Below are 26,413 nucleotides of genomic sequence, written 5' to 3'. Positions count from 1 at the left end.
GACAACATATCCCTGCCAATTTACATGGCTAAACTTCCTAAGGTTGTCCTGTTGCCGATGGCCCCTCTGCAGACTCCTGGCTGTGTCCTGGGACAGCAGCCCCCTCCCCCAGCCTTGCTCGGCCCACAGCGCAGGGGGATGGGAGGGAGGTGAATGAGGCTCAGCTTCTCCCCAGCTCTCTGCTCATGCTATCACATTACAAGCACTTCAGACACATACAGACACTCTGGAGCACCCCAGCCCTCCCCGATGCTGCACCGTTCCCACCACACTCAGCCTCTTCCGGCAGGTGCAGAGCACCTCCATGATGATGGTGAACCTGAAAGTGGGTCAGTGACCCAGTTATCGGGGTGAGCATAATAAGGGGGTTGGGGGCTGACTGTCGCTCGATATTCCACAATATTGGACTGTCTCTCTCCCCAGCTTCTATTGTTCCCATTCAGCTCACGAGCGTAAAGAGTTTTAGGGAACAGAATACAAGAGACAGAAGCAACCTCATGGCTGAAACGTGGCTCCGAGAGAACGATGGCGACAAACACAACAGTAGCGGACACACAGGTTTCCAAAGAGACAGTGTGAGTCGAATCACTGTGCAGTGAAAACAGCAGTCAGGTACGGAGACAGTGGGTGAATCACGTCCCCAGACCTTTATGGGTCAGACTTCTGATAAAAACATTCAAAAGACATAGCCGTTGGTATGCTAGTGTGCTACAGACCACCAAATCCAGACATTAGTTAAGATTACATTTTTTAGAATGAGTTTGGAAATATTTGTGCAAAGCAACACGTCATCATGGGTGACTTCAGCTTTCCTCACACAGCCTGGAAAAAACCAATAGGAACGTCAGTGTTCAAGGCTGAAACAGACATGGCTAAAGACAGCCTCCACGCTCAGTCTGTCAGAGCACCCACAAGAGGCGGTGAGTGTATCGACCCCGTCTTCTCAACTCATCAGGATAGAGAGAGGAGACCCGAGGTGAGAGAGCGCCCCCCTTTACCCCATTTGGGATTATGGTGGTCATGACTTGTCGCGCTTTGAAACCGTGCAGGTGAGTCCGAGACGAAGGAGTACAGTTTTTAAAAAAAGGCAGACTGCAGGAACAAGATACAGCTCAGGAGAAGTAGAATGTGGGACAAGTCAGGTCTGGAATCGGCACAGGACGGAAGGAAAGACTCTGAAGAGAGTTCACCTGAAGCACAGAACACACTTCTCCCAAGAATGAAATCAAAGGCTAGAAAAGCAGAGTCCCCAAGGTCTAATAAACCAATTCTGAAAACATACCAGCGTTCGAAACAGAAGAGCATCCAGTTAAAGAAAAGAAATGTAATAAGTGTCAAGCATGGGGAATAAAGAAGACTGTGAGACACATAGAAAGGGATACTGAAACAGAGTCTAAAATAAATAATGAGTTTTTCTCAGTAGCACAACATCAAAAGAGAAGTAATGGATGAAGTAAGTAGTGTCTCAGAGATAATGGGAAAATGTTATATGATGAAAGCTGAAAAAGGCTGATGCACTAAATGCATATTTCACTCAGGTGCTCACTAAGGCAGAAATCGACAACGTGCTGCAGGCTGAGGAGAAACAAACTACAGATGTAAGATGGGAAACACTGAGCTTGAGCTGCTTGTGAGAGACATGTAGGCATTCACTTTGACACATCCTTTATATCCTCCAGACAAAAGCAAGTTAAATGCCTAGAATGTGGACAAGAAAGCGCATTGCGCACTACAAAGACCCCGTTTAAAATATTGTGTACCATTTCAGTCACCCCTATACAAAAAAACATTTTGCTGCTGTGGGTTTAAAGGAATGACAAGCTAACAGAACCAAAATGTGTTTAGTCCTGAAACTTGATCCAAGTATTCGAGAATCCTCAAAGACACCGACAAAGTCAACCCAGCGGATTTCAGCATCGATCCTGAAACTCACACCAGGGTTCACAAGTGGCAACTGTGCACAACTGAGCACAGTAGGCACTTTGTTGCACAAGTATTCAAGGGAGTCTGAGACTAGCTATCCAACAATGCTGTTGAAGCCAGTTTCCTGGCGTCTTTCAAACAAAGAGGACATCCTTCACTGGCTCCTAACTACCAAATGGGTTCAATAAGTCAAAAGGACACCTGTCCCCTGAAAATGTGTGTTCTTACAAGAACACTGTTTTCAGATTATGCCTTGCACCTGTGGCAGTGTGAAAGATGGCAGTGCTACACTGCATCAGCGAAGGCTGAATATGTTTAAATGGGAGCTTGGTAACCCATGGTGATTGCATTCCTGATTAATAAAATGCATAATGAAAGCAAAGAGTTGAATCACATTTTTGGTGCATGTTTATTTGGACATGACGAACAAGCTGAAAAGAACACGCTGAACCTTCAGGTTTTGATACCTCTGCGCAGGAGACTGACTTTTTTTTTCTGATTATCAGGCAGCGGAAAGTCACACTGCTGCAGCAAGAGGCACAGCAACTGAGCTGCTCTGTTTTTGTTTGTCCAGTTGTATCCAGGTGGAAGAGATCGAGGCACCAAGCAGATCAGAGAACAAGAGCTGCAGTGTCTCTTGTTCCCTTACAGCTCCAGTGTGGCACACTGGACTCCAGCCCTATCCACACTAACAGTCTTATCCAATAGAAAGTCCAGGACCATCACATGAAATGCTTCGAAACTCGGGGCTCAGCAACCTAAAGAAAGATTTGGCCACATATTTCAAGGAGCTAAATTGATTGGGGAGACTTTGCAAAACTTTGAGCAAAAGCCAGGGATCTAGACAGAGAGATTCAGTCTGCATAGAAGGAGTGTGGTGCAAATATTGCTCAGCATGTACTAAAAAAAGAAAGCATGCTTAATGGCAAAGCTGGGGATTGATTACAAAAGTCCCCTTTGGACTGTGTGAGCCAAGGCAGCTCCAGTGAGAGAAATAAAGTCCTTCTTTGACCACAGAGAAAGGAACTGAGCCAGCAGGCGCGACTGCTCTCAATCGCCTATTGAGAACGGCACAGAGCGAGGACCCAAAGAGGCATCTATCACTAAGCAACTTAAAGTGCTCAGTTCTGAAATGTTAATTTGAATGTCAGTTGACACAGCACGTGAAAAGCAATCTGAGGATCTGAGAGCCAGAATATTCATTCTCTTCTTCAGCAGAAAACAAACCGAGGAAATTAAAAGTATGCTGGAAAACGCTGGAAAACCTTTACAACGCGAGTCAGAGAAGCCAGGAAGCTAAGTCCCACTAGCCTGTCTTATTCTTAATGATACAGAACTACCTGAAGATCCCCCTGAAGTCAACTGGTGAAGCAGTGTCTTACTTGTCCACCTGAGATGCTGGTGGGGGCTACACTTCAGTGCTGGGTGAAGTGGGTTCCCTCCAGGATGTGAAGAGCTTTTAGGGTCCTTTGGGAAGAAAGGTACTATTGAAAGGAGAGGAATGAATAATAATCAATGTCGTGTCAGCCACTGACAGCCTGGCGGAGAGCTATCCCAGAGCAGGCCATCGAGCTCCACCCTGTAGCCATGGTGTCAGCGCTGGGAGCTCTGGGAGCTGACCTGTCTGTGTTCAGGAAGCTGCTCGCTGGAGTGCAGGGGGGAAACTGAAGAACGTGCAGCATCAGTGGGCTCAGGAACTGCACCCTACTGGGCGCTGTTCTGCTTAGCTGCCCCAGGACATGACTCTAGCCTTTGTTTTTCCCAGCTGCCTTTATAGATAACAATCTGCCCATTAGGCTAGTTTAACAACTGTGGAGCAGCTCTGTGTTTGGAGTCCGGGGTGTGTTTTAATTGTCCTGCTGATTCTCCCCGAGATACCTGGCTCCAAGCAGAGGCATGTGTGAGGGAGGAGAGGTCTGTGCTGACCCCACTCCGCTGACCACACCCAGCCAGTGTCCGTAGCTTGACACGGACTGAAGGAGGAGATCGTATCAGGTAGGCAAAACCGTGGTTAAGATGCTAATTCTTAACACTTTCATCCTTTGGGATGAAAGGTACTTTCTAAAGGCAAGGAATTATTCATTATTAATGTAATCTCAACCACTGATAGTCTGGTTGATAACTATCCCAGAGCAGGTCAAAGAGCTCAACACTGCAGCCATGCTGGGAACATTGGGAGCCAGCCAGCAAAGGAGAATTTGCAGAGATGTTTAGGCTGGAATGTCTGCAAAGGGTATTACAGTTCTTCCCCGCATTTGATCAGCTTTCGGTTTCCAAACCCTTTCAGTTAGTCACAGGGAATGCAGTGCTCAGTGTTCCAGCACTGTTACACAGCTATGGCACTGCCTGTCTATGGGCACACTGTCAACAGCAGGCAGGGCGGCTCCGCTGCGCGGATCAGGCCTGACTTTCGCAGACTGCAGAGATGCAGGCCATCCTGCATTGGGATGAAGATGGCGCATTCCTACCTCTCCTGTCTTTGGAACATGATTCCGGAATCGAGCCCTTTCAACCACTGTCTAGTTGCAGCTAGGTTACAAGCTCCACACAGAGGAACAGTCTCACTAATGCATTGTGATGTGTCCTGAGTGGCGGACCTGGAGTGAGCAATGCAAAAATATAGCTGGCCATCTTGTATTTTTCCATGTCTCCGATGAGTGTCTTTGATGTGCTCTGTAACAGGAAGATTCCATATTAAAATGTTCAGAACATTCGCTGCACCAGCAATAAGACTAGAAAACCAGGGGATTAGTTCCAGGCAATCGCCAGTATCTCAATGGGAGACGTGTTTTGCTGTGACGTGTCATTGCAGCAGGGTGAGATGCTGCTGTTGATAAGCTTGTGGTATGCTTCATCTGAGAAATTTGTTTTGACAGGCTTATAACAGCGCCCGGAGGATGCAAGCACTAAACAAATCACTCAAGATGCAAATGCTTGCGGAGTTATTTAGCTATTTGTCAGGTAGGTATTGTACTTTAACAGTTGCCTAGATTCGATCAAGCTCATTTCCTAGCATGCAGCTTCTTGCACTGGAGGGCAGTAACCTAATGGGTTATGAAACAGAACTCCACACAGGCTTAAGTCAAATCGATCTTTACCATTCCAGATAGACGCTCTTGTCTAATCTACATAGTACCTTACCATGCATTTTTTTAATTGTATTTAGAAGTTGAAATGCATGACAATAAGCTAAATAGTGTAGTAATTGTTAAATCCCAATTTAATTGTGTGTTTTTGTTTGAGTTCTTTCTTTCCAAAAAATAAGGAAACTCCCTTCCTTATTAATTCCCTCATGTTAATCACGAAAAAGAAAGAAACATGAATACTATATTCCAGTAGGATAAATACATATTGCAGGGGGGATCTCTTTCGAGTTGCAATAAAATATATTTACATTTTCCAACCACTTAATCCAATACAGGGTGCGAGGGAGCCAGAGCCTAACCTGGCAAGCAATGGGAACAAGGCAGGATACACTCTGGATGGGACGCCAGTCCATCACAGAGCACACACACAGACACACAAACACAGATACACACACCAGGGCCAATATTTCCAGAAGCCAATTAACCCACCGTTCTGTTTTCGGACTGTAGGGGGAATTCAGAGCGCCCCAAAGAAACCAAGACGAACACAGGGAGAACATAAAAACTCCACGCAGGATTCGAACCCAGGGCTCCAGCGCTGCAAGGCACAATGCTGGCCACTGCATCACCGTGCCGCCTTGATACACATTTATATAATGAAACAAAAACCCACTGGGTTTGATACAGTGCAAAAACATTCTTGTAAATGGTGTGTGTTTGTGCGCCAGTTCTAAACAAACTGAAAAGGCCACTGCTTAGCTCTAAAGTGCCCAGCTTTTTAGTGTCAATACAGGCTGGGCCCAGCTCTTGATCTCATCACAGCTGCTGCAGCACTGCACAACAAAGCACAAGTTCACTTCGCAACAGGTCTGTGACACACACATGGCTGCGATCCCCTTGGGGGCTCTCAAAGGCAGCACAGAGAATAGGGGCTGAAATTCAGAGAATGCCTTCTGCATTGTCTTACAGATTGCCGCTATTAGCAATGGGGCTGCTGGCTGGACTTGTCTGGCTGCTGGTATTTTCACAGAACTGAGTTATTAGCTGTTCTCCTCAGAGGTGTCAGCACTCACACATGCTCATTGTTCTGGTGTGTGAATAAGGGAGGTGGGAAGACAGGCTCAGACACACAATAGCCTGATCAGGATCAAAAGACCCACATCAAACTGCCTCCTCTGTCCTATCAGGCTAATACAGGAGGCTGGGGAACTGGGAGGAGGGGAATTTGTAAGGATTTTAACACCTAAGTGTTATACCCACTCTGTTTCCCGGGCCGTTAATCCCACAGTGCTACAATTTGACAATCCTTGGATGACTAGCAGTCACCGAATTAGAATGACCAGAATCCTTTTCATTTTTTCAGATGAAGTGATTTGTGAGGATCTCCACCCATCACATTACAGACATCGTGGCCGCATGTGGAGGAAAAAAAGTACATTACCCAGTTAAAAGCAGGGGATTGGAGCTAGGACATTAAAAGAACTACTGTACTTTATACTACAGACACGACAAGAAAATCAGTAGAGAGGGGTAATCTTCTTTCTTGGTGGAGCAAGATTGAGTGAGTTATTTTAGTCTTTTTTGTTTATTTAAAGCTACTAATGGTCAGTTTTGTTGGTAAGATTCTCCTCTACCTCCCTTAACCTTGACGCAGACGGAAGTGTGTGGCTCTGTACTGGGTGGCTAGACATTGATGTCAAGTGCTGCTCATAGATTTATCATCTAAAGGGCCCGACATGCACAAAGATACACAGTGTCACGCAGGGCATGCTGCGCAATCCCATCATTCCCAGCTCTCTAGCATCTGCATCTGTTTAACAGGGACTACAGAAACACCATTAAGAGTCACATTAAGACTTGGAAAGCCATGCCATCTCCCAAAACCATGGAAAAAAAACTAAGAAAAAAGCATGATAATCTGGTAAGTAAAACCATTCTAGAAAGTAGTGTCTATGCAAGCAAATATTTCCCAGTTTCATACAGTTAACTGTAATTGTAAGAAGTCTAGTAAAATGTGGATCTCACTGTCAGAAGCAGCACAGACCGCAGCATCACTCCTTCAGCTTCCTTCTTCCAAACAGGGAACAGTCACTGGAGTCGCTGGAGAGCTGTAGCCCTGCGCTGCTCTAGAGCTGGTTCACTCTATTAATGTTCCTAATCCCTGGGCGCACCGAGTGACTCCCACTCTGTTCTCCGTGGAACACTGCCCCAGCTAACACCTTCCCCCTTATTCCGAATTTTGTCCCAGATCCATCTGTGCCTGCGTCTATGGAGCCATCAGCCTGGGTGTCTCACTGAGCCTGGAGGCCAATACACCTGATTCTGACTCAGCACGTTACACAGGCTCATGCCTGACTATTCCCCGCTTTCCCTCCAGCTCCCTGCACTCACAGGTAACACTTCAGAGAGCGTCTCAGCATGCACCACCCAGAGCAGGCCTCAGACATGTGCTGAACGACAGGTACGTTCACCATTACACATACACATCTGCACTCTCCGTCGCATGACGACATATTTATTTATTTTTCCACAATATGTTTATTGTTCCTGTTGTCTACATTGTGTAGTGTTGTCTGTTGTACTGTGCATGTCCCGAGAGATCAGCATGATTAAGACTTCCAATGTACATGCAGCAATAAACTGCTCTACTCTCTACATTAAATCATTACACTTCTAACAACTAAATAGGCATGATAGGACAAAAGGCTTTGATTTGTAACATTTCTTGCATTCTGAGCTTTTGAAGACAAACACTGCTTTGGCAAATGTCTGAAGTCACTGATGATTAATAGCTTGCAAAGCTAAACAAAACATTTTCCTATCAAATTCCACTGTATTGAACAATTAACGATTGTTTCATTCTAATAAAAGATTCGATCCATTGTGAGGCTTCTTCTGCGATGAATGATCTTTAAGCTGCTTGCGTCATTTCTGGAAATGTACCCTTGATAATATGACAGGAAGCCAATTACATAATACTGGTACTTAATGAGAATGTTTTATTCATCATGAGCTCTCTATCACCATCTGATGCTGAGCACAGAAAAAGAAAAATCTCGATGTAAATATAAAAGCAGGAGTTGTAAACAGAAGACAATGAGCTCCTTTGTGTTAGCTGTGAGAAGGCAGATTTCACTGGGTGTGTTTTATCAACACAGCAGCTATTCAGACCTGTACAGACCGAACCCACAGTTCCACCAGGGTTACAGCAGCGTTGGTGAGATTTTACAACATTTTGAGAGTCACAACAAATCACCACCATGTAAATCCACAGGCCTCTATGGGGCCCATTTTGATGAAGACACAACACAAGTCATCCAGTCAGATGTGAAAAAGTTTTGCCATGAGAAATTACCTTTATAGTATTATTTGCATCAGCAAAGAAAAAAGAAACAAGATGCAGTGAAAGTTCATTAATTTAAACTCCTGGCTGGCTTGCCGTTTAAAAGCTTTGTAGCAAGGTGAAATTCTACTTTGAGAGGACATCTAAACTTAGACTGAGAGATGCACAACTTTACCCAGAAGCCAGTGATGTTAAACTCTCCTTTTCTCTTTGCTCAACCAAGAGCCTAGAAATAATGGTCGACAGCGATGACATATTATGAGACCTTCTGCTAGCTATAGTGTAGCTACAGGATCATGTGATGTAAATGAAGTGAAAATCAATTCAATAAACAGCAGCTTCTCCGATTGCTGGAGTTGCATCTGGTTGCATCAGTCCTTTCGATAATGCAGCAGCTCCAAGGCACTTTCCCCGAAGAATGACATCAGACTGGTGTTTCAAGTTAGCCGTAGTCCAAGCACCTAGCCATGGGATCGCACACGGGATTGATCTGTGATCTGCGATGCGACTAATTGATCTGTGAGGTCATGGATCCCAGCTCTAGCGGATCACCCAGGGTAGAGAATGGTAGTCTAAGTAATTTCACCACTTGTAAGTACCTTAAGTACTTTAAACACTCTCCCAAGGGTAGTTCATGAGCACTGAATAGTTTTATCCCCTAGAGATCTGCTTTATATTCACCAAGGGAAAGGCAAACAAATTAAATTTTTCAGAGTTGCTAGCCCTTTTATCCATTTTCATTCTTTCTTGCCCAAAGTGTAAGAAATAAGGTAACAAATGTAATGTGCTATAGAAAAATAAAACAGAATGAAGCTGTGATTACCTGCCTTTGCTGGACGAAAGCAACAGAGCCAGATCGTGATACACAGACCAGACAGCACTGGTCATACATCATCAACAACTTTTACCCTAAAGCCCACAGTAACAGAGTCAGATCATGGTACACTGACTGGACAGCGCTTGTACACATCATCTACAACTCTAACCCTAAAGCCAACAGTGACAGAGTCAGATCATGGGACACTGACTGGACAGCGCCAGTTTTTCCCTGTCAGAGAGACAGATAGAACACCGATATCCATGAAAACCAGCCCAGCTGCCGATGGTGCTGCGTGCTCACCCTGCCAGGGAGGGCTGGGGTCGTACCTGCTGTTGAACTTCTCCGGGTGCTTCTCCCTCATCAGGTGGAAGCGGTGTGCGATGGAGGCGTCCTGCAGGAGAAACAGAGACAGAGAGGCCTCTCAGTGGACAGGACTAAGACTAAGGACGAAGTCCCTCCCTGCTGGGAGGTTAGCTGCTGTGAAGAGCAGGGCTCTAGAGCAGCCAGGTGGAGAATTAGGGCCAAACACTGGGTAGTCAGTGTCTTGGTCCATTCATTCACAGGAAGCAAAATTAAGCAGGTCATCCAAGCTGTGGGACAACAGCCATGTAAACACTAAAAAATGAAGGGAACAAAGGAACAATAGCTATATAGGGCAATTTTTAATTTATAGATTTCGAAGGACTTTTATTCAAATGAAATGCTACCTAACACAGTATCATATTCCAATGCCATTGTCAGGCAACCCATTAGTATGAGCCACACAGCTTCGAGGCCTATAAAAATATTGGCTATGACGTCATCATGGATTTCACTGTGGCTCCAGGGAAAGGATTCTCACATGACAAAAGCGCAGAGGTTGTAGTTAATGAAGGCTTAAAACAAAGCTTTAAAAAAACAACCTCAGCTAATGAAGGGGATGAGGTCACCGTAACGGGCTCAGATGATCGGATCAGATAACGGGCTCAGAGAGAGGTGCATACTGGCCTGGGCCACGAGCAAGCAACTGCCCAGTCTTTTACACACAGATGCTTTTCAGGTCCAATGCTTGCCAACACTGCTGAGCAGGAGGACACACGGGGACTGAAGCCCGAAGGGACAATGTCTCTTCTTATTATTGTGACCGTTCCCCAGACTGAAGGAACCAGCCAGGCCTTCCACACTCCCTGGCTGGGAAGGAGGGAGAGGAGGAGGGCCGGGGAGGTGTGGGGGCGAAAACAGGACGGGCAGGGAGGCAGAGGAGAAAGCTCGAGGAAAAAACTTCACCGCTGTGCAACAAAATAAAAAAAAGCCAGGCGAGAAACAGCGGGGCCCTGCTCCCGCTCGTACTGAGCAACAGCGCGCGGCGTTGGGGATGTGGCTGTGCCCTGGCAGCCCCACGCGCGCCCCGCTGCCCGGGGGGCAGGAGATGGGCCGGCAGATTGTGCCACCTGCAGCCCGCTTCCTGGAGGACCTGCAGGTGCTGCGCCTGTGTCGAAAAATCAGTTACTCTGGCAGTCGGGCCCTGATTCAGCGGCGGGTCGTCCCGCCCTCCTCCCATCCGCGTGATTCCCACATTATCTACCATCAGCCAACACGTCCTAAAATAGATCAACAGCCGAACTGATACATCTGTGTGCTCTCCGCCTCTCGTGTGGGAAACAACATCAACTGTAACTGAAGTGAGAGGGTCTGGTGCCGACAGCGACAGATGTTCACTTTAAGCGCACATGGCTGTATAAGTAACGGGCTGCTCTCTCAGTAATAGAGCAGGACTGACCACAGACTTCTTTTTTGGATGAAGGCTTATTTTCTTTCGGGCCTGCCCCGGCTTGCTCTGTGGGGCTTTGTGGGCTGCGTCTCTGGGCGAGATCTGAACCGCGATGTGGTGGATCCTGACTGAGGGCAGGCCTGCTCCTGTCTCTGCTGGTGAAACTGGGCAGCTTGCGGGGGGAACATGTAGAGGGGACAAGTAGTACACTACTACTTTAGTGCATTTCCAAACGGCAATGAGAGGCACTTCTCTACCCAAAGGGTTGTGTGAGTCTGGAACTAACTACCTGGCCACAGTGTTGAAGCCTTACAAATAATTGACTGGATGAGATTGTGGGATCAAATAACTACGCACTATCAAACAGGCTGGATGGGCCCTTGCCTGTAACCCTCCTTATGTTCTATTAAATCTGCTCATGATACAGCAGTAGAGTGAAGAGGATGGCCTCAAGTGTTATACTACTGAGTGGACCTGATTAGCAGAATGGCCTCATCTCATCTGCAACCTTAAGAACATGAGACCACATGTGACATTTGCAAAAAGCCCTCGCTGTTTCTCAGATCAAGGCCACTTTTGATCTTATTTGAACTGTGGACGTGGAAAAAGTTGCCTGAAAATGTCACCTGCAGCCAGCTGCCTGGGCGACTCCCAGGAAAGAAAAAAAAAACATCCATTCTGCTGGGTGGCCATTTGGTGCCGCTCAATTGTTTTAACATCAAAGCGTGCTGCTGTGTCACCGCTGTGACCGCACGGCTCTGGTGTCCACACTCTCCCAGAAACGAGGAGATTACGGGCAGAAACCACAAAGCTTGGAGGAGCAGGGGTACGAGAAATGCTTCACTGAGTCACAGCCCCGCTCGGCCCAGTCTCTCTGGATGACACGTGTGACCACAGCCACTGTTTAAACACCTATGCACTGCCCAGCCGATTCTCCTTTGTCGTCTGGCTTTCTCTCCCCTTGATCCGCGATGACTTCATCATTCAATTATTGACTGAACGGTCTATTTTAACACTGTTCTGGGCCTCTAGGCCCTGTGGTTTTGGAGCTCCTTCTAAAGCCCGCAACCAGACAAACAACACGCTAATCTTTGGCAATTTTAAAATAGAAAAAATAGAGCACACAGGGTGCAGAGTCATTGAGAAAGATTAGCTGCTGCACTAGGATCTCCAATGCAGACTGACAGTGCACTTGACAGTACTTGCCCAGCATGGCTCTGGAGCTCCCTCTGTCCCAGGGAATGAGGTCATGGCTGGTCACAGGGTGTGCATTTAGCAGGCTTGGATAGGGGGAGCTAGGGCAAGGGTTTGGGTTGGGGGGGGGGATATCTGTTTTTTCTCAGAGCCTATCTTTAAGATGGGCCAGGTGTCACTCAGCACGGTCGTTCATTACCAAGGTAAGCTAGTCCGAGCTGGCAGCATGACACTTCCTGTCACTGATACTTCCCCTGACCTTCAGCCCGTGCCAGCAATAACGCACCCCCCCCCCCCTTCAGCGCTGGAAGTGCCATAGCTGAAGCAGTGCATGCTATCCCCTGAGCCAGCGCTGTAACACAAATACAAGGTTCAAATCCAAGCTGCTCTTGGAATTCTGTGCACAATTAATAAGTAATGAATATGAGAAAGCCTCTGGTAATGCACAGCATTGATGATTCCTGCTCTGGGGAGTAATGCTGATACAGTACATAAAGAAGCCTAATGACTGCACAAAGCAATCACTTCATCTCTAGCCAATAGTCTGGGGTGATTGTGCTGGTAATGCATGGGCTGATGTAATCCTTTTAACAGTTCACACAGGTGGCATCCTACTTGGCCTTTAGGGCTTTTAGGGGAACCTCCTTATTTGGGGATAAACACTATGAGGATACATCATCCTCAGACAGGTTCTGTTGCACATCTGGACCCATGTCTGAGAAAACCATAGTGCATCTGACTTAAGTGGCTGATTTTTTAATGTTCCTGCAGTCATTTTTAGGCTACTAATCTAACAACTGCATACAGAGAGACAGGCTCTCCTTTCAGGCAATTAGCTGAGTGATTCCTAGGGATTGCAGTTATTTGATTACGTGCAGACTTGATCGATGTCCCGTACTAAATATCAGTTACCATCAAAACAAATGTTCAGCATGCAGGGACACCGATAACTTGGGATGCTTTGGAAATTTGGTGACTGAAGGACAGGTTTCATGTTACTATGACCTCAGGGACCTCACGATAATCAGTAGTTTTGTTTCTACAGACAATATTGCAATATGGCTTTCATGGCAGGTGAGAAAATAACACAAGCCAGCGCATGATCCACATCTCAGCAAAGCTCTGTTCCCTCCAGCGGATGAAGGCGAGGAGGGAGGGATGGACAGAAATATAGGGATTACTGCAATTTCAGTCACCTTTTACTTTCCCCAAACAGAGCCCCCGAGATCGGAGCCGACTGCTCAGGTGTGGCTCAAGCAGACAGGGCCAGCGAAAGCTGCTCACGTGTGAGGGAGCTGTGCTTGAGCCACCAATCGGGTGGCAGTGCTGACCAGGGTTCTGGACTGCGAATGGGACGCTGGTGGGTCAGAATCCCAGGTGCGAGGCTGCAGTTGTGTCCCTGAGTCTTGTTCCACTAAAATCCCCAGCTGCACTAGTGGCTGCTTTACTGGAGTTGCTCCGGTTAGAAGCATCAGGAGACAAACCCGTTTGTGGGTTTTGCCCGCGGGACAGGCAGGCCCAGGGCACCTCTGTTCTCTGGCCGCCCTCGGGCGCGCCGAGCACCTGACACACTCCGGCCTGTGAGCCATGAAAACAATACCCCTCAGTGGAGCTCCTACAGACACATCTTTGTTTTGTTTTGCGATTGTCTTTCTGTCCTTCCCTGTAACGTGCTTCTGAGCTGAAGGCATGAGAACGAAGCTCTTTTAAAACAGGCAGTGGGAGCCACATCCAACCTGCCAGAGAGTGGCCACCAGGGATGTTTGTGTGGGAGGCAGCGTTATGTAACGTCCCCGCAGTGTTTCGCATTCCAACAAGTTAGTGCCACTTTATTGATAATCCTTCCTGCCTTTTTTTTTGGTCTTTTTCTGAACTCTAAAAATACTTCCTTCCCCCCCTCCCACTTAAAGACGGCAAACGCTGTCTTATTTTTACCACGTCGTATGCAATCGCTCGCAAAAAATACATTGTTTTTCATTAGCGGCTGAAAAAAATGACCAAAAAAGTACTGAGGCTTGAAGAAAGATCACTTGAAAGGCGTGTGAAAATGGGATCCTTGTTATAATCCCGTCGCTGATAATTAGTGAAGGAATGGTGCAGAACAGTTTTCTCCTTACATCCCCGCCACTGGCAGAATGAAAGAGAAATTCAAGGTCCCAGGATGTAAATTCACTCGGAGATTAAATAAGGGGATGAACCTTGTTCATTACTAGTTTCACAGACATTAAAGAAGCTGATTTAAAATTGATAGAGTATAGACCAAAAAAAAAAGCTTGAGAGAAAATAACATTAGATCTCAGCAATGGTACAGCACTCTCTGCTCGTTTTAGCTGACACTCTGTTTGAGGATTATGAGTGTCAGTTACAGCACAGAAGAAGGAAGGAAGGGTCTCCAGCACATTGAGGAAACAGTTTTCCGAGCTGTAAACGCACACCTTCAGAGTATCCCCGCGCCTGCTCTCCTCTTGGGCCTACGTGGAGTTCTAGAATGCTGCCACATGGCAGGTCAAAGGTCATGAGGTCCACAACACCCTGTCATCATCCCCAGCTGAGCTGATGCTAGGATTTCCGAATGTTCCTCTTCAGGCATGCGGAGAGCGACTGACGGCCAGGAGCTCTCCCACCGAGCCCCAGCTGTCCCTCATGCCAGGCCTGTTGCGTGGCTCAGGTAGGCAGGGTAGGTCATCTCCACTACACAGCGGCTCATCAGGGCCAGAGCTCATCCTGGTGTCCCTGAAGTTGAGCGAACAGAGATTATGTGACTAGCCCCCCGGACAGGACGCCAGAGTCTACCCCCAGCAATGCAAGCCCCTTTTATACAGCTGTATAAAGCACTTTGATCAAGATACAACAGCACTGTCAGCAGCAGATGAACCCACAACCTGTCCGTCTTGAGTCCAGAAACTTACCCCCTATGCTACACTGCCCCCATTAAGCTGCTTAGCCTGGAGCAAAAAGTCAAGCGATTAGTAATCTTCTGCCATCACCTGGCCAGCAGGATTACCTAACACTGAGCTAAAAAAATGGTGAAAAGGAGGGCTAACTACATTTTCTCCCAAGCAAAAAAAAGGAATTGACTTGGTGCTTATTAAAGAAGTGAATGTTATTTCACCAGTGATTCTGTGTTGGATGCTTGTGACCATGCTGTTGGATGGTCATCAGACTTGTGAAAAACTGTTAAACAGCTCATGAGCTTAACATTTCAGAAGAGATCCTGCTGTGTCACTCCTCAAAAAAGCAACCGTATTATAGCTTTCCTCAAACAGTGTAGGGATTGTAATTCACACTTTCCAGCACAGACACAGCCTGTAATTACCCTTTTTGAAAACGTGTGCAAAACACAGAGAGAAAAAAAAGCTCAGTGAACACGTGAAAGCAGATCTGTTAGCTGCCCAGAGTGTAATCAGTTACTGCGTATCTAGAGAGCAGCTGACATATTCATTATCTGTGGTTACAGCAGAATCCTATGACTGCGTTACAAGAATGCAGCTGGGACTACACTTTCTTATAAGACTAATGACTTTGAACTTCATCTTTGTGACCTTGTAAGTATACAGGTTCATTAAGGTTTGTTTTGTATTAACCATTTAACGTGCAGTGCTACAGTATGCAAAGGAACAAGTAATAGGTTTATTCCATGCTGAAAAAAAGAAGAAAGGAAACACAACGTTTCACTGATCTACACAGGCAAAACACCCAAGGTGGTGAACAGAACAGCAGAACAAGAGGCTCTCGTTCTTCATAGTCTTTAGCTAAACACTTTAAACAAGTGGTAGCAACCGTGACAAATGATCTGTCCAAAAAAGAAATAAAATGATTCATTATTTGGACACTGTTACGTCTAATGCACTTTAATGAAACACTGGATTGGTTTCACTTTCTGGAGCTGGAATAACTGCTTGTTTATTTGATGTGGTTGCTTTTTCAATGTCAGGTGTCTTCATTACATTTACAATTCTTTTTTGTTCATTTCCTTTTTCTGTATCTGATGTGATTGTTTACATTGACAGGTCAACATTAACCAGTGCCGAATGAAAACAGAGGGATGACAGCGGTGAGGAAAGGTCGATCGGTATTGACATGCACTTTAAAAACTGACATGCAATCATGGATTCTAATGACCCCACTAATAAGGACCTTCATCATTTTCCCCATGACTCTGCTCTCTGCAAGAATCGTTATTTCTCATTTATACACATACAGTACAGATGAATATTTGGTCACTAGGAGGTTCACATGTAGAATCTATTATCACATATTAAAACATGTGTGACTGCACTACAGAAAGGGCTGATTGGGTCTTCAGGTTCTTACCTTGCCTGTTGCAATGGTGTGCTGGTCTGTATTTTCTATATGGAGATGTACTGACATACCCTTGCCTTTTCTGTTCATTTGGGAACATTATTATCTGCAGAGGGGAGATTTAGGAAATGTAGACTAGAATACTGGAGCTCGCCTTTTGAACTGGGAAGCTTCCTTTATTTTGTGTCTTTCGTATTGAGAGAATAGCCCATGAAGGGATTTGGAATTCCTACAACAGACAACAGTCTTATCCAGGGTGTCCTGTTCTTTCAGGACAAGCTCTGAATTGTCACGGGATTGTCTATGGATAAATAGATTCCTACTAATGGAAGGATGGAGTTGATGCACTTAATTCTATTCAAAAACAGAATTTCGGATTGTGAAGCCTCTTATGAGCATTATTTATTGTTGTTTTGTCCTAGTGATATACCCTGGTTTGTCTATTGTTAAAAATGTTCATCCAGGAGAAGTGAGACTGTGCTGTGCCTAGCTCATGCTGAACATATCCATCTGGGTTTCAGATGTTGCCGGAACTGCTTGTTCATGGCGTAGTTAATGTAGCTGCGCTCCAAACTGTTTCAAAAATAGTATTTAGCTCTTTCTCTGGGGATTGAAGAGTTAACTTCAAAATCCAGCAAAAACTCCCATTGAGAAACTGGTACTTGACCTCCCCCTGCCCTCCTCCAGTTAAATGTGTGTGTCCATTATAGTTATTGCATTACAAGGGAAGATAAAGGGTTGCCAGGCAACCACAAAGTGGCTATTCAGATGTTTTTCAGTTAAAGGAGAATTGCAATAATTAAATTGCCAGTCTGTAATAGCTGGCCTTGAATTTGCATCATGAATCTGCAAATTGTTTTACTCCAGCCTGAGCAAGCAGGGCAGGTGTCTGTCTGAATTACAGGGAGAGCTTTCAGAGTGTTATCAGCAAGTCAGCCGCCCGTAAATCAAACACAGCTTCTGCTGCAGAAATTATGATGAAGTATATGTTTTTAAAATGTTTAAAATACACTGTAATAATCTTTATTTTGTGCAAGACTGGTTTTTAAAGCCCAAAAATCTGCTGCAGAGCGGGACTCTGCTCGGGACGGAGGAATCACCACACGACAGTCATCTCGCGCTGCTTTCTAATGAAATGGACGCCTTGCTCTGAAACATTCAGATGAAACACAATAATAATTTATGCTCCTTATCTTTATTTGACTGTGTTTTTGTCAAACTGCCAGACATGTGAGAGGCAGACAGAAATAGACCTGAAATCAATCCAAGGTTCGTTCCTTAAGCGGCTGGGTTTTGGGGGAGTATCAGCTGTCCGATAAAGAGCTTCCCGGATGGGCTGGACAGGGTGGCCCTGTCCCGGGAGGGGGACTGGCGTGTGTGGACGGGCTCTTACCACGCCGATGGAGAAGTAGTTGTTGACAATGCTGTAGGGGACGGGGTCGCCCTTCTCCTCCTTGTTGTTGGGGATGACGTCGATGCTCCAGCGGTCCAGGACCACCTCCGTGCTGTGCTCGATGTCCCGCAGGAACTTCATCAGGTTCCCTCCCTCGTAGCCTGGAGAGACGGCGAGACGCTGATTCTCTGATTCACAGTGGTGTCTGTTTGTGCCTCTTCCCAGCGGACAGAGACACCTCAAGCCACTAACACCCCACCCCCCGCGCACAGACACCCCTTGTATCGCATTATCGCACTTACATACAGGACACAATGCAGTCAAGCCACATCCCCGGACACCACTCCAGACCTCTGTGCACACACACTGTCACCCCCACCTTCGATATTTAACTCCACCTCCTCACTGGCATCAATGCCTGGGCTTGCACACACACAGAACTGCTCGGGCTAGGCATGCTGACGAGCCCTGTCCCACCCCGACCCCCGACCCCTGACCCCCGACCCCTGACCTCTCACCTCCGCCCCAGCGCAGGCAGCGTGCCAGGTCGTTGCCCGTACCCAGGGGCAGTACTGCCACAGGAGGATGCCTGGTGTAGTTGGCCTTGTCTGCACACAGAGGAGGAGGAGGAGAGGTTAAGAACAGTTGAAGAACAGAGTCAATAGTGACCCATCGGGTCAATAAGCAGCCAGCAACCAGGAGCTGAATATACTTCATCCATCGTGTCTCTTAAAGGCCAGTTTCCAAAAGGAGAAGAAAGCAGAGGCTACATTATGTTTACATGGTCCTGTTTTCCCCAGACCTTGTTTTACTGTATTGGCCAACACCTAAAGCTCAGAAAAGCAATTTTATTTCAGAAAATGATGCGTCATATCCATGTGCCAGCTTCCATCGCATGCAAGTACAATGCATCTCTTCTGTGTCTCAGCACTTCCACCATCTGCCACTCCTGGTCAGCAAATTGCTCAACCGTAAATCAGCGCAGGATAACAGGAGTGTGTGGACAAGTCCGAGGCTCATGGCGATAAAGGCCAATTTCTGTCTATTTTAATGACCCTTCAGAGTAAATTAGACAAAAATCAAAATCAACAGTCTATGTGAAGTATTAGCAGTCTTGAAATGTGTCATCGGGAAGAAGGAAGCAATTGCAATTATTCCGCAATATTGCTCCCTCTTCTCTTAATAAGGCTGCACTTCTTATGGATGCCCACCGATGCAGTCCAAGATCCAGCCCACTGTCCCGTCTCCTCCGCACGCCAGCACCCGGAAATCAGGGACATCGTGGAAGAAGTTCAGCCTGAGAAAGACAGAAGGAGAGGGAGAAAGTGTGAAACAGAATCCGCTGGCCTGTTGCTGATGCACAGAGGGCGGTGCGATCGCTGGGCCTGAGCAAACAGACACACCTCTACCTGTTGGCCTCTGTCTGCTCGATGTGTGAAGGTTGTGCAATAAAGAGGCAGGCCGATGGATGGAGAGATGATCTTTTTTGTATTTTTGCTTTTTGCTTTGATTGGAGGCCTAAATGTCACTTGTCTACTGCAGCACTTCCAGGAGCGCTGCTCCGTGTCCTGTGAGGGGCTGCAAGCCCTGTGATCTTCAAAGGGGCTTTAATCTGGCAGTGGAGCTGCCGGCCGCCTTTAATCTGCCCCTGTGGGTCACCCCACACGGGCTGCGCTGACCATGTGGCTGTGGTATTGCAGCGGCATACGCTGCCCCCTGCTGGACAAGGATCTGAAGAGCTCCATCAATCCAGCTGAGGAATTTCTTCAGACCCAGAGAGAAGACAGGGGCAACAGTGAGGATGTCTCTCAGTGCTCACAGGAGACATCAACATGGACTACCTTCCCTCTGGTCATGTGTTGGATAGGCAGAGCACATGCAGGGAGGGCTCTGTCAGTGTTTACACAGGGGAATCGGCGAAACAGCTTCTCTCTAGCTGCAGAGCAGGTACAGCACAGGAAGCACAAAACAGTACGCAGCCTTTGGCACAGAGGCGCTGGAGCCTTGTGGCTGTACAGAGCAGACAGCACAGATGTGACGACCTGTCAGGCTCAGCTGGGAACATGTAAAACAACAGGCCTGGTTTGCTGCCTTGCTCAGGCAAGGGAGCGATTGAAGCTCTGTGTGTTTTTCCATATTCAGTCATATCAAAGGGAACGGGCGCTTTGCTGCTGTCCGCCCAATTGTAAGCTTTTCCTCTCGGCTCTCAATAAAGGTAGAGCCAGAGAGAAAGAGGAGGAGGGGGTGGAGGGAGAGAGGCAGACGGGCAGGCTTCTCCTTATATGGCCATGGAGAGGGTCTCGGCACTGCCCTGGCTCTCTGAAGTACCTCTCTCTCTCTCGGAGGCAGGGATCATGCTCAACGCGCTCTTGACGGTGAGTCCTGTTCCTGTCGTGACTGCAGGGGGCAGGGGGGCACTCACCTCTCGTGCCCCCATAAGAGCAGAATGCCAAAGGCCTGTCGTTCGGGATTATATGGAGGCTCAGCGTCTTCCTCTCGTTTTACAAACTAAATGCTCCACTTCCTGCCCTTCAGCTGGTTCCCCTGCAGTGCGAGAAGGGTGTATGCCCAGCTCTGCTCTGCACAACAGCTTAAAATGCATTTGAATTCCTTAGTGATTCACAGGCTCAGTGTTTTGCATATCAGTGAAGGGGAGCTGCGCTGTAAAACTGCTGTTGCCTTTGAAAGCTAGAGCTGAAATTGCACAAATTGACCCGCCAGCAGATGGCCAGCAAGCGGGGCTGACTGCGGACAGCCAGCACTGATCATTCTCAGGACTGGGCCCTGTCATTCGCGTCCCACTGCGCACGAGCTCTGCTCTCTCAAACAATTTACCGACAGTACATCACCTAATCCATGAATCAGTCAAAACCTGATAAAAAAATCTTACTCTGGAAACAAACGGTCTTGAACTCTTTTTGGATTTTTAAAAACCGAAATGATCATTACATTTTCAACATCATTTTATTATTATTTATTAAGGCACTGTCAAAGAGGTGTGCCTATCCAACACAGACAGACAGAAATGTGGCATGTCTTTCATTACCCATATTCTGCACTTTGTAATAATCCCCCAATGATGGGAGATGATCGTTTGTTTTCCAGTAACAGTTCTTTAACATTCGCAGCGTTGCAAGCGGCTGGAGCTGTTTCTACTGCGCTTGTATGTCCCCGGATGACAGGAAGGTGGATTTGAATGCCATGTCCCAGGGCAGTACAGGGCAGAGGAGCGTGGGAAGACTCACCCGGCCATGGGTCCTCCCCGGTCCAGACTGTACACCTGCCTGGGGTTCAGCAGGTACTGGAACTTCCTGAGCACCCTGCCGACACACACACACACACCCATCACTTACACTGACCGGACCAGCAGGACAACCAGGGGGCATTTCCACTCCAGGCCTCTATTTAAACTGTTTCTACACTCTTCGTCCAATCAGACAGCTGACGTTCATTTTGTAGAAGCCCAGCAGATGTGTATTACTTGCTTTTGTACTGCTATTTGAGTTTCTTGAAAAGCTCTAATAAATACATCAGTGTTTCTGTAATTAGGGGGATGTGTGGCTCAGTGGGTGGGTCTCTGGATTCACGAATGTAGAGTTGCAGGTTTGAGTCCTTGATGCAGACACTGCTCTTGTAACTTGAGTATACCAGTTGGGACCAGGGGGACCAGTATTGTGTGGACTGCTTCCCCATCCAGTGAGGGAAACCTGTGCTCTCCACTCCGCTTGACTCTACAGACACCAGGAAGAGCTTGGGCCCGATGGGACAGTCAGATATGAGCTTACTTTTTCTTTTTACATCTTCCACCTGATCTGATGAACATGAGGAATATGATGTGAGAGTAAGGGACTTCAAGATTATTAACTAAAAAGACAGCAGGAGCCTGTGTGTCAGAAACTGATGTGGTAGGCCTGGTGTGGTACAGTACGTTACATTCCCACAAGCCTTTGCATCAAGAAGCGCCTCTGGTTCTCGGGTTTGAATGCGCTTCCCTGTAGTTTCCCTGTAGTAGAGTCCCCGGGTTCGAGTTTCACTGAGAGACAGGAAGAGAAGGAGCCTCACCTCTCGCCCTGCCGCCCGCCACTCTTGGGGTTCACGAGGACCAGGAGGGGGTGTGTTCCCGGCAGAGGGGTGATCTGGACAGGAAGAAAGTGTTACCTGGACACATCACGCACTCTTTCAAGCACACCTAGGAAAACCAGCACCAGCCTGTACACAGACCCCTCACACACACATGCTGACACAGACCCCTGACACAGACCCCTCACACAGACACACTGACACAGACACACTGACACAGACCCCTCACACAGACAGACTGACACAGACCCCTGACACAGACCCCTGACACAGACCCCTCACACAGACAGACTGACATAGACCCCTCACACAGACAGACTGACACAGACCCCTGACACAGACACACTGACACAGACCCCTGACACAGACAGACTGACACAGACCCCTCACACAGACCCCTGACACAGACCCCTCACACAGACAGACTGACATAGACCCCTCACACAGACAGACTGACATAGACCCCTCACACAGACCCCTGACACAGACCCCTGACACAGACCCCTGACACAGACAGACTGAGACAGACCCCTGACACAGACCCCTCACACAGACACACAGACACACAGACACACTGACCCCTGACACTGACACACAGGTAGACAGACACACAGAAGCAGGGAGACATGGAGGCTCGCTGGGCCAGGCCTGCCCTGCCCTTGTTACCTGCAGCCCCTGGCCGTCTCCGGTGAACTTGAAGCTCTGGGTGTTGTCATCTGGGCTGGTGCTGGAGGGAGACTCGCCCTCGCTGCGCTTTGCATTGGACTGCCGTTCCTGGGGGAGAGCGCGAGAGGAGGAGGAGAGGGTTATCGGGCTACTGCAGGGCTGGATCAGGGAGATCCTGCTTCTAGAAAGGCAAGCTGGGGTGAGGGGTGAGCACTCTTACCAGCACCACAGGACAGATGCAGGAGGGGAGCAGGGTGTGGTCCTTCAGCTGCCCCCCGTCACACTCTGGCTTCACATGGGACGCACACTTATTGTGGAGCTGTGAGCAGGGGCAGAGAACAAGGGAGGCTGAGAGCTCCACTTCACTGTGCTCTACCATTTTCAAAGACAACCACTGCATTCTTTTCATGACGGCCTGAGGTCAGGAGATGTGCTTTCTTGATTGCCAAATGCAAACTAATAATCAGCACAAATAACACAGCAACAGACTGGACTTGACAAGTAAAGTAGGCTTCTGTTTTGTGTTTCCTTGATACAATGCAATACCCTGGCCTGACTGGAGGTGAGCTGTGAGCACTGACGATGACAGGGCTCCCCCTGGTGGAGACTTTCAGAATTACAGCACATTCCTTCAGAGGGCACTATTCAATTCAATTCAATTCAAGGTGCTTTATTAGCATGACCGATGGGTACAATAAGTGTTGCCAAAGCAAATAAAAATAATAAAATTAACATGGAACAAAATAAAAAATAGAAGTAAAATAAAATCTACAGACATGTTACAGACATTTACAACAAAGACATATTATATAATATTGACATATACTGTAGGCGGCTGGAGCATTATTGGGAGACAGACTCACTGTTCCTCAGGCTGTGACAGGAGATCACATACTGGGCTGCCAGATCAACTGAGTTCCCTCCTCCCTCTCCCAGTAGGATTGGGACCTGTTGTGGTTTTGGCAGGTGTGGGAACTCTGGGATTAGATTTCTGAATTTCAGGAAGAATGTTTCTCTATCAATTCTGTTTCCTGCTGGGTCTGTATCATTAAATAAAAATCAGCTACAGCAGGGGTAGCCGGTCCTGGTCCTGGGGAGCACAGCCCAGCATGTCACCTTTCCATCATCGACTTTTGAAGACCTGGAGAGCAGGCGAGCTTTGATCAATTCGGTCAATGACCTGTTTCAATGAAGCCCAGTGAGTGGCCCCCTTGGTCTTCGAACCTGCAGCTACAGAGGTGCTATTGTCTTTTCAGATCACGCCTAAGCTGCTTGACCGGTCTGAGTGAAACTGCTCCAAGGCTGTTTAAAGGGTGGCCTGAACTCTAAAACCTGCTGGACTGCCTAGGCCACCCCTGAACTGCAGTAACACTGGACATTTAAATCCAGTTGATCACCTGATCACCTGATCTTTAACTGCCTGTAATCTCTGTCCATATAATAGCTGGAACTTACAGGCTTTTGACCTCGAAAACGTCTGATCATAGAAAACAGACCAGTTGTCTGGATGGTGCTTAGAGCATCTACAGTTAATGGCTCAGTACAGAGTGTGCATACAAGCACAGACGCAAGGCTGTGAACTTAATTACAGACAGTAAGAAAATACTTCTTTTCTCATCTGTGCGACACTAAACCTGATGGTCAGCTGCTCTGCTGAACGTGATGTGCACAACCCCCACAAACAGGTTTACCTCCAAGGGATATGCACTGTAAGCATGTGGAAGTTGGGATTACAGTATCACATTGTTTTTAAAAGAAACATTCCTAATGGATCTCACAGCGCCAATGTGCCACTGAAGAGCTGCCCCACCTGGGTGACACATGGCTGCTCTTCTGCACCGGCAGCCCTGCCGCACCGGAGGTCAGGGGCAGGAGAGAGAAACTGCTGCACCGGGTGGATCCCAGGGGAGCTTCGGAGCCCAGAGTGAAGTTTAGCCAGGACCTCCGGGATTATGCCCTGCTCTTGCATAAACAGAGCCGCGGGATCGAGATCTCATATGAAGGACGATGGCTAATAGTCAAATGGTGCCAGCAGCTATATCACCCTGCAGCTCACAGCTGGCAGCCCACTGAAGCTCAGCAGGGTTGAGCCTGGTCAGTACCTGGATGGGAGACCTCCTGGGAAAGCTGAGGATGCTGGTAGAAAAGGTGTCAATGGTCCAGTAGGGGGCACTCACCCTGCGTGAGTCCTAATATCCCAGTATAGTAATGGGGACACTATACTGTAAAAAGGCACCGTCCTTCAGATGAGATGTAAAACTGAGGTCCTGACTCTCTGTGGTCATTAAAAATCCCAGCGTGTTTCATGAAAAGAGTAGGTGTGTTACCCCGGGGTCCAGGACAAATCATCATCACCCAGGTGGGGGTGCACACTGGTGGGGGTGGAGGGGATCCCCATTACCTGTAAAGTGCTTTGAGTGAGGTGTCCAGAAAAGCGCTATAGAAGTGTAAGGAGTTATGATTCTGATTCTGATTATTACTGATGTGCACCAGCGGAGTACTCACTGTGATCTGGCACCACACGCAGTGCAGGCCGGTCAGGCCCTGGTAGCACTTGATGCTCTTGTGGCAGCGGTCGCACTTGGTGGGCGAGTTGCCCTCCACCCACACGTGCTGCATCACCTGCCAAGCCAGGGAGGGCAGAGAACAGCACGGTCAGAGCGAGGCGGCGCAGGCGCCACTCCCAGATCACACAGCCTCTTCAGCAAGCCCGCAGCGATGGCCAGATCCCCCAGGGGCCCTGGCCTACTGCTGCCCGGGCCAGGCGGGCGGCGGGCTGGTACTCACATTGGTGTGCCTGCGGGACTTGGTGTAGGTGCTGATGCAGGCGGCGATGTCTTTAGACACACACCTCTCGTGGACAGTGTACTTGCAGACTGAAACACACAGCGGGGAGGGGGGGAGACACTGGTTCAGTCACGTCAAGGGGTGAGGCGTGGGGGGGGTCTCTGTACGCTCTACAGGAGTGACAGACAGACAGAAAGACAGTGCGTTTCCGCTCCTGACTCGGGAGCAGGCGCAGAGCGACTCACAGGAGCAGCACAGGCCCTGCTTACGCACGCCCAGCAGCATGTTGAGGCAGTAGTTGCAGTAGGCCGGCTTGTTGAAGTGCTTCAGTCTCCAGACGTGCTGCCCGTCCTCGCGCACGTTCTGGGGAGAGAGAGAGGACACATGGAGGGCCACAAATGGAGAACAGGAGACACTTCTTTACACAAAGAGCTGTGGGACATGTTATTGAGGATGACGCCCTGGCTTCCTTCAAGAAACGTCTTGATAACCTCCTTGGATTCATTTTGCAGTTTACTGCCAGAGAGATGAGATGGGCCAACTGGCCTCCTCTCCTTTGTAAAGGTCTTACGCTCGATTTGAATGTATGTGTAGAGATGTTGGTGGTCCCAAGGTGCCATCAATGCCCAAAGGAGGTTCTCTTTTTTGTCATAATGAGCAGCCCTGGCACCCGTGGCACCATGCTCGGAGTTTCTCGTATGCCAGGGCTGCAAGCAGGCCTGAGCGGCAGCTGCTCTCTGGGATGCCGGCTTGCGTACCATCTCCATGCCCAGCAGCACCAGTAAGGGGATGGTCGTCATGCCCCCGCGGATCCACTCCTCCAGGGTCACAGTGCCGTCTCGGTCGTAGTCGATCTCCTCCATCATCTCCTTCAGGATCTGGGGCAGAGACAGAGAGAGCCCAGAGCAGGGGTGAGGGGCAGGCCAGAGCGCAGGGGCTCACCGCGGGGGACCCCCTGTCTGGATGGGTCGGGGGGTCCCCACTCACAAGGGACCAGAGCTCCTGGGGCAAAGCCCTTTAAGGTCCAGCAGACAGGGACTCGAACCCGTAACCTGCCAGTTCTGAGTTC

At 48.1% G+C, this 26,413-nt stretch overlaps 1 protein-coding gene across 4 annotated transcripts in view; it reads right to left on the bottom strand.

The window, feature by feature from the left end:
* dgkg (diacylglycerol kinase, gamma) overlaps positions 1-26,413 on the bottom strand; it is a 79,099-nt gene that overhangs the window by 18,020 nt on the left and 34,666 nt on the right. For all 4 annotated transcript variants that reach the window (XM_088605953.1, XM_088605956.1, XM_088605955.1 and 1 more), the window contains 12 exons: positions 26,103-26,222; positions 25,590-25,707; positions 25,345-25,433; positions 25,063-25,179; positions 22,778-22,876; positions 22,558-22,665; positions 21,874-21,947; positions 21,057-21,131; positions 19,023-19,108; positions 18,330-18,419; positions 17,812-17,972; positions 9,499-9,563 (listed from right to left, as the gene is read on the bottom strand). In XM_088605953.1, coding sequence (XP_088462079.1) covers positions 9,499-9,563; positions 17,812-17,972; positions 18,330-18,419; positions 19,023-19,108; positions 21,057-21,131; positions 21,874-21,947; positions 22,558-22,665; positions 22,778-22,876; positions 25,063-25,179; positions 25,345-25,433; positions 25,590-25,707; positions 26,103-26,222 — 1,202 coding nt within the window. The remainder of the gene's footprint in view (positions 1-9,498; positions 9,564-17,811; positions 17,973-18,329; positions 18,420-19,022; positions 19,109-21,056; positions 21,132-21,873; positions 21,948-22,557; positions 22,666-22,777; positions 22,877-25,062; positions 25,180-25,344; positions 25,434-25,589; positions 25,708-26,102; positions 26,223-26,413) is intronic.

This window comes from Lepisosteus platostomus, chromosome 14 (genome assembly GCF_059453375.1).
Source record: "Lepisosteus platostomus isolate fLepPlt1 chromosome 14, fLepPlt1.hap1, whole genome shotgun sequence".
Classification (NCBI taxonomy): Eukaryota; Metazoa; Chordata; class Actinopteri; order Semionotiformes; family Lepisosteidae; genus Lepisosteus; species Lepisosteus platostomus.
The sequence above is the reverse complement of the archived record's forward strand: the minus strand, read 5'-3'. Positions and strand labels throughout refer to the sequence as shown.